The 8,178-nt window shown below is 38.3% G+C and overlaps 1 protein-coding gene across 1 annotated transcript; it reads left to right on the top strand.

Moving 5' to 3' along the window:
* Positions 1-306: 306 nt before the first annotated feature.
* On the top strand, positions 307-5,732 carry LOC122805871 (sialidase-2-like). The gene is made up of 2 exons (XM_044076120.1): positions 307-509; positions 3,613-5,732. Exons 1-2 carry the CDS (start codon positions 309-311, stop codon positions 4,558-4,560), a joined length of 1,149 nt encoding a protein of 382 aa, XP_043932055.1. The 5' UTR covers positions 307-308; the 3' UTR covers positions 4,561-5,732.
* Positions 5,733-8,178: the final 2,446 nt, after the last annotated feature.

Raw genomic sequence — 8,178 nt, 5'->3', positions numbered from 1 at the left:
AGCAAGATAATGACAAAAATGATTTGATCGTATTTATACCTGACTGTCTCTTTTTGCTTTAGCACTAATATTATTACACTGTCAGTTCTGGACATAAAAAGTAAAGAGGTGAAAACAAACATACACTTTTGACATATTGTGTTGACGCAGTGCAATATAATTCAGTACAAATATTTGAGAAGTTCATGCTGATGGTTGTATTGTTTGCTAAACAGGTGTGTTAAGTTGCTGTCTTTCTAAACCAAGAGAAAGAGAGCAATCCTTTTTTACTTTTGCACATCTAATTTTTTCCTCTCCTTTTTACAGTTATGGCATCCTACATTCCTATGCAGAAGCAGACCATATTCAGTCCAGGTCACAAGGCTTATCGAATCCCTGCACTACTTTTCCGTCCGGAGTCTAAGTTATTCTTGGCCTTTGCTGAGGAGCGGATAGACGTTGTCGATGAAAATGCTGAAATACTAGTCATGCGACGAGGGGCCTTTAATGAAGCCAGCAGGGTGGTAGAGGTATGGACACAAAAAAAATAACATGTTTTTCTTGTGTGATCTTTTGAAAATGTGAAAATTGCCCTAAACCCTCATAGCTGATGATGCATCTTTTGAAAATGTCTAGTCAGAATTTATACTTCAAATAACAAGACTGTTAACTCAGAAGTAAATATAATATTGTAGGACTATAAACAATGCCTTAAAATGGCTGAAAATCTTTATAAATTATAGAGCAGATACATGTCTATTCTATAGGCAAGTAAAGTAGTTGTAAGAATGAGAAATGAGATAACATTGCAGGCTTCAAAGGTCAGCTGAGGAGTGTCTGGTACTCTTTGCATTTTACTCTGCTTATGAAAGTAAACATTTCAGAACTATTAGGATAACATCACTCGTCTGCATTCTTAAAGACATTTGTGTTTTATTACTACACTTGTAATTGCTAGAAGTTTGTAGTAAACTTAGTTTTATGCATGTTGACTTATCAGTTCCCACTTCCCACTCTTTTCTGTGGAATTACAAGCATTTCACAATTTGAGGGCTGTTACTGTTTCTGTGTATTATGTACCATTAAAAGTATTCTAAGTTTGATTGAAAATTCCTTTACCCTGTGTCTGTAAAACATCTTACATGACAAAAGAGAAATGTGAACTCGCCGGAGCACCTCTCTTTATATAAAAGAGAAGTAGAGAAGGAAGATATCCCAGTCCTGTTTAAACTGGTCCATGAATATTCTCATAGGATGGTAAGAAGTTACTAGACTATTGGTCCTGAGGCCCTTACAAGTCTAGCCAAGAATTTAGCCCATGTTCCAACAAGTTAGCACCCAATTCCCCCTGTCCAGCAGGGACACACATGGAATCCCAGGGGAGTATTTTCTGTTCCCCATCCAGTTATCCAGGTTGCACGTAAAAAGGGTTAATTAGGTACTCTGCTTGATGTGGAGTAGGTGTCTATTCCAAAGAAGGGGGAGTCTCTGGGACACAAATCTGTCCCGCCAGTAAGTCCTATTGATATCACAGACTGAAGAGGTTGTGCATGCAGGTAATTTGTGTGGAGCTTGACTTGTAGATATGCAGCTCCCATCAAGGTGGTTTTTGGAATTGCTTTGTATGCCAGACAGAGGATACCTCTGAGGAGTCTGCATGAGACTGAGTAGATGGACACGGCTTTTAGCCTATCTGTGTAGGGTATATATTTGAGGCCCTGGATTCTCCTGGTGAGGAATCTCTGCGCTGTCTCCAACTGCTGCATGTGCTTTGTGAAGTACACACTGAAAGGGGCATTGTACTCAATAATGGGTCTTATAAGAGAAGAATCCAGGGATATTATAACCTCCTTGTCCCTGGATAAGATATCCCTACTAATGAGGTGGGCCATGTAGAAAGCTTTCCGTACAACAGAGGTAATATGGTGGGCAAAAGTCAGTTTTCTCTCAACTTGGGTGCCAGGTCCCTCATGACTAATTGCGTGCTTAGGACCTTGTTATTAATGTGATAATTTATGGGGACATCACTCTCCCCAAAGGGGATGATGATGCATTTTTTGGCATTCAGTTTGAGGCCATGTTTCTGGCACCATTCATTTGTTTGGGTGAGACTCTCTTGGAGGATATCCACATCACTAGGGGAATTGATGACAGCACCCAGCTTGCAGTCATGTGCAAACTTGGTCAGCCATAAACCACTGATTTTGGCCTGCACCTCAGGAAAGTATATCCCAAACAACAGAGGCCCCAAAACCGATCCCTGGGGTGCACTGCTTGTTACCGGTCTACTGCTTGAGGTGTCTTCTCCTATTTGGACTAGGTGAGTTCTATCAGTGAGCCAGTTTGCTACCCATCTGGTAACATGATCTGAGTGCTTCTACTCTCAGTACGGTCTTGAGTAGAGTAAAACTATCAAGCTAGTAATTTCTTGCTGATATGGGGTAGTTTTTAAATGCTTCACCCCACATTCTTCCACAAGCAGGTCAGCAGGTCTGACATGAAGTTAGCACTTCTGTCTCCCAGTATCTCCTGAAGAAAACCCACCCTGATGAACCTTTCTAATAGAATATTTGCTACTTTTTCAACCTCAGCAGAGGACAAATTCACTGCCTTAACACGGGCAAAAAAGAACTAAAATTAGTATAGGTTGACACCACTTTTATACTGGATGTGTGTGCTAAAGTCGCATGCCTGAAGCTTACAAAAAATGAACAGGTGGATGAATGTCCCTCAAATTGTCAAATGTTTGCAATTCCACAGAAAAGAGTGGGAAATGACATGGCAAGATGTAAGATATTATGCTTGGCTTATTTTAAGAGTGGATAGTGTGTTGCTGGTGTGGTAGATTAACCTAGTTGGGAGGAGTGAGTTATGACCATCATATAAATTGGAATGCATTAATGTGAATACTGTTTTTTTTTTTTTGTATAGATAGCACGTTTTGTCACCATATGGTATGTCTGTATCCTTTCATCCACAAGCTAAGTCTACAGAAGTACAACAGAATATTTAGGAAATGGATAAAATAAGCTGTGGAGTATACACCAACATGTCAGTGGCCAGCAGATTAAAGAGCAGAAATCAAAAAAATTACCAGGAATGTTAGTCAAAGGATGAGATGGTAGTCTTTTTGTGGGTAGTTGATGTTTAGACTATTGATCCTGTAGGCATTCATGCGGGGGGTTATAGGTGTACAGCAGGCAGTGAAAGGGCCACTCAGTATGTTCACAGATTATCTCAAAAATATGATTAAAAGAAACTAGTGCTCTAGCCAGATAGGATTTGCCTTAAAGTAGCTCAGAGAATAAGTCAGACGTACAAAAAGAGCAGGAGCAGAGAGAGAGACCTAGATTGGCCAAAGCTACAGAGACCGAAAAAACAGCAGTATCAGTACGATGAGATGATTACCCTTTGCTAAGTGTGTATGAGCAGCAGGGGAAAAAACTTAGGCCTGGATTCCAAAGTCTGGATAAATTGCTTTCTTAGTTTATACAGAGGTATAACATTGATACTTTTGGCTTTTAAGTGTGTTAACTTAATAGACTACTGTTCAAATTAACACTGGACTCATACTTTAGCATTTATGTTTCCAAATATACAATTAAACCTAAACATTTATATTTTTTCTTTTAGTGGGGCCAGATGGAAACTCTTCACACTGCTCAGCTGCAAGGTTACAGGTCAATGAATCCCTGTCCTGTGTTTGATGAAGAGACAAAGACCCTTTTCCTTTTCTTTATAGCTGTTGAAGGACACATCTCAGAAATGTATCAAATCAAAAATAAGAAGAATCTTGTGCACCTCTGTTATATCACAAGTAAAGATGAAGGAAGGACCTGGGGTGGTGTCATTGACCTGACAGAGACTGTTATTGGAAAGACTCACAAAGAGTGGGCAACATTTGCAGTTGGGCCAGGTCATGGACTTCAGCTTCAAGATGAGTTCCAGACACTCATTATTCCTGCTTATGCTTATATTATTAGAGGTGCAAACGAGTACCCTAAACCACAGGCCTTCTGCTTCATAAGTCAGGATCATGGTTACAGCTGGAGTATAGGGGGGTATATGTGGGAGGAAAATGCTGTAGAATGTCAGATGGAATGTATCAAGAGTGGAAGAAAAAGTTTCTTATACTGTAATGCAAGGACAAATCAGGGTATGCGTGTTCAAGCCATTAGTCATAACTGTGGGAAAGATTTTGCAGAAGGAAAATGGGTAGAAAAGCTAGTTGAACCTCCAATTGGATGTCAAGGAAGCATCATTGGCTTCTCCAGCCCTACAGCTTCAAGCAACCCTGAGACATGGTTGCTCTTTAGTCACCCTCATAGTGCAGAACATTGTAAAGATTTGGGTATCTATCTTAATACCAGTCCAGCAGACTCTGACAGCTGGACAGAGCCTGTTATCATTTATAAGGGCCCAGCTGCATATTCTGACCTGCAGTATATGGGACTTAGTCCTGACAACTCCCCTGAATTTGCTTGCCTTTTTGAGTGTGGGACAGACTCCCCATTTGATGAAATAGCATTTGTTCTATTCACTCTCAAACGTTTGTACCCTGACATTAAGCATGAACTTTAACTGCAAAGACAGACACAGACACACACACACACACACACACACCTTGGCATCTATGTAGCTGATCATAGGTTGCCACCTGTACCTCCCCTTGATCTTGGATGCTGTTCTTCCCAGACCTAATCCAAAACCCTCCCATTACCCTGGAGGAATGGAAGCATCACAGTGCAGTCATACTCATGACCTTTGGGATTTTTTTATTTTTTATATACTACACATTTCCTTCATCAGTATCTATTGAGATTAATTGCCACAAGTTTACATCATAAACTAACCAATAAGCATTGATTAAATTGGTTCATAGGTAAATCTTTGGCTAATAACCACCAGGGCCTTTATAAACCTAGCCTCACAACCCAACCCGATTGTGTCTCTATGTATCATGGTCATTTATTAGGAGGGGTATGTTAATTAGGAAGTTTTAAAGTATTTATACAGTCATAGATAAATACTATGCAATCAGTTTGTTGACCATTACATGCCTAGCCAATAACCAGACAGTGACCAAAGTTGAGAATCAGACCCTGTGCCCTGTATCTATAAGGTTAGTATGTTAACCATTATACCAACTCTCAGCAAATCACGGCTAAAACAGAGCCACATTTATCACAACAGTAAATGAAACTAAGATATCTTGGTTTATATCAAGTCACCAAATGAAAACAGTTTCATATGACAGAAACTGTCCCGGATTTTATATATGTGTATTTTAGACATCTAGGTAGTACCTGTGCTTATATACTTCTTACACCTTTATGCAGACTGGCAATGCTGCTCTGGTTTATTTTGCTCTGTGCTCCATGTGTAGGTGCTTTTTATAGACAAAGCCAAAAGACAACTTAAAGAATCTCTCATCATATGCCTGAGAATCTAAGATGTATACAAACTTGCTGTCCTCATACTTTTATTAATAAACTGGTCAAAGTAAGTAAGCATGGTGATATATCACAAACAGAACTATGTGAATATAGGTGGATTTACCTCCCAAGTTTGTATGGGAGATATTCATTAAAGCCTGTGCTTATGTAATGTGTTCTTTCACAGTAATCATTTACTGTACATATATTTTTACATTGTTATTTCTTCAAGTTCACATGTACACATTATAACAAGTGTCTTACCACACTGATTGCTTCTATTTTGTTGTATTTATGCCTGTCTCACTTTAAGAATAATGCCGCATGATTATATTAACCTATTTAAATGTTCTTGGTTGTTGTGTGATTTTAACATTTAAAGCTTTCATGTTGAATGTGAAAGCTTATGTTGTTCAAATTTTACTATATTAAAATGTTCTATTTTCATGGTGCTGTGTCAGACTCTTTTTATTGCTACAGCATAAACTACTTAGTTATTGAAAGTAAAATGCTTTACTTTATCCTGTGTAAGCTAAGACAGCAATATCCTACTGCTGGACTTGGGCTATTTTGAATTGTTGGATGACTATATTCCGCAACAGATCAATTATACTTAACTAATGGTGATATGGGTGTCTAACCTGCCTTTTCTTCTGAAGTCATCTGCTTGAATTCAATAGTTGCATTATTTATGACTATAGCTTTCTTTTTTCACTGTTGTTTGAATCTGTTTATACTATGCCTTTGCCATTTGTATGCTGTATCATCATTGGATTCTCTCAGGTTGTGCCTGGAAGCGGACAGCATAGTGGGGTTTTATTTGAACAATATAAATATTTTTTATTATTATATAATAGTTTCTCTGCAGGTTGAATCTTGTCAGCTCCCATTCTGTAGAGCATCAGTTCTCTCATTCTTCCCCAGTAAAGTCCTGGTTCCTGCAGCTATATGGGATTTATTCTCTAGTTAACATTCCTTGTCCTAATTTGAGCTATATTTGGTTGGCATACATTACATTTTGAGATGAGATTTACTTCTGAAAATAGTTTTCCATCATGGCCAAGTACTTGTGCATTCTTGCCTGAAATATCTAAGCACTCTTTCAAAACTTGCAAGTCCAGTTAGAACTCCCCTTTTCAGATTACTATTATATACTGTAAATGGTAAGCCTTTATTTCATCAAGGAGATTCTTGAAACATTAATTTGTCTGGTTCATTCTTCTAGTAATATTAGAAGACCCACCCCACCTGAGTAGGTAGAGCAAAGACGTTCTCATCCCCTTCAGTCACAGTTATTCTTCTAACTCTCTCCTTGTATAGATCACAAAGATCCTGTGGTACAGGAACATGCCTCCTGTATAAAACACTTTTTTAATTTTACTGTATGTTGTGCTTGCCGATAAACTGTACAGACTAGCACACCTCTATTTCCAGGAAAACTTAACCCCTGTAAAAGACACTTTTTATTTTACTGAGTGTTGTGCTTGTTGATAAACTGTACAGGCTTGCACACATCTATTTCCAGTGTTTGTACTCATGAGCTGTCAGTTTTGTGGAATGTCAGTCATTGAACTATGTATGACCAATGTATCTTAAGATTCAAGGAGATGGGGTGAATTCATGGGACAATGCCATAATGATCTTAGAATATAGGTAGTTTACCAACAAAATAAAAGATAGTATAATTTGCATAGTTTTATATTCAAAGCAGATTTGAAGTGAGGACTACCTTTTCAGTGCAGCCCTGAAGTAACAGTATACAAGAATATCTGCTGTCATTTAAATAAGTAAATTTTTATAATCCTACACCTTTAACAATTACAGAAAGGAAAGACACAAGTGTTACTAAATTAATCCAATGCAGAAAACTGTTGACTAAGCAAAATCAAGAGCCATCAAAAGTTCAAATGAGTAGCGTCCATGTCCTTAGATTAATACATGAAGTAGAACACATATTATATTAATTTATGAATTGTTAGGAAGAGGTTTTGTGTGCGTGTGCATGCATGTTAAAAAATGCCTGTGATGCATTTTTGGAGGTATACATATATAATTTGTAGAGGTGTTGGATATGTGAGAAGGTAGTAGATGAATATGTTGAAGACGTGAGTGTGATAATGAGGTAAGTCTGGAGAGGAGAGAGACTGTGGAATTAAGCAGCATACAGTTCAAATGCTATTTAAAAAGGGACATAATTTTTCAATGCCTGCTCCTCTCATCTGAATGGTTTTGAAACTAGATTGTCATGCCAGTTGTACTGTTTTTAGAATGAAGCGCTCATGCTTCAGGATGCATGTGCCAAAGCATCCGGCATTCATCTTTAACACATAAATTGCTAGTTCTAAAGCAGGAAGGCTGTTAACTCAAAATGCATTCTACTTATATGAGAACTCTCCTATTTAGTAGGAAGACGGTAGCTTAATACTCTGTTTTTTGTCTGCAGTGGTAGGTGCTTGTAGTCCGCCAACAGATGTAAATCATAGTAGCGTTTAGGGTTTATGCTACGTATTTTTTTAAGATGATAGTTGGAGTAGTGATAGTTGGAGTAGTGTTTTATTGTGCTTTAGCCTGAGACTCAGGAGATTCAGCATAGAAGCAGCCTGCTTATGCTTCTTCTGCTTTTAATAAGACCAATGTCCTTGACAAGTCTTTAGCAAAGAGGAATGACAACATCAACAGACATCCCAGGGTATACTCCTTCCTTGTCTCTGATATCCAGCTTAGATCCCAGAAACTGCAGCATCATACCATATGTTAAGAAGTC

This window comes from Protopterus annectens, chromosome 7.part0 (assembly GCF_019279795.1).
Source record: "Protopterus annectens isolate FY-2018-M chromosome 7.part0, PAN1.0, whole genome shotgun sequence".
In the NCBI taxonomy this organism is placed as follows: Eukaryota; Metazoa; Chordata; order Ceratodontiformes; family Protopteridae; genus Protopterus; species Protopterus annectens.
Note: the sequence above shows the minus strand (reverse complement) of the source record. Positions and strands in the feature narration are given on the sequence as shown.

Bases quoted from the DNA above. Each gene is read 5' to 3' on its own strand.
- LOC122805871 (XM_044076120.1), top strand. From the start codon at position 309: ATGGCATCCTACATTCCTATGCAGAAGCAGACCATATTCAGTCCAGGT. The intron at 510-3,612 runs GTATGGACACAA...TTTTTCTTTTAG, and splicing joins AAGCCAGCAGGGTGGTAGAG to TGGGGCCAGATGGAAACTCT.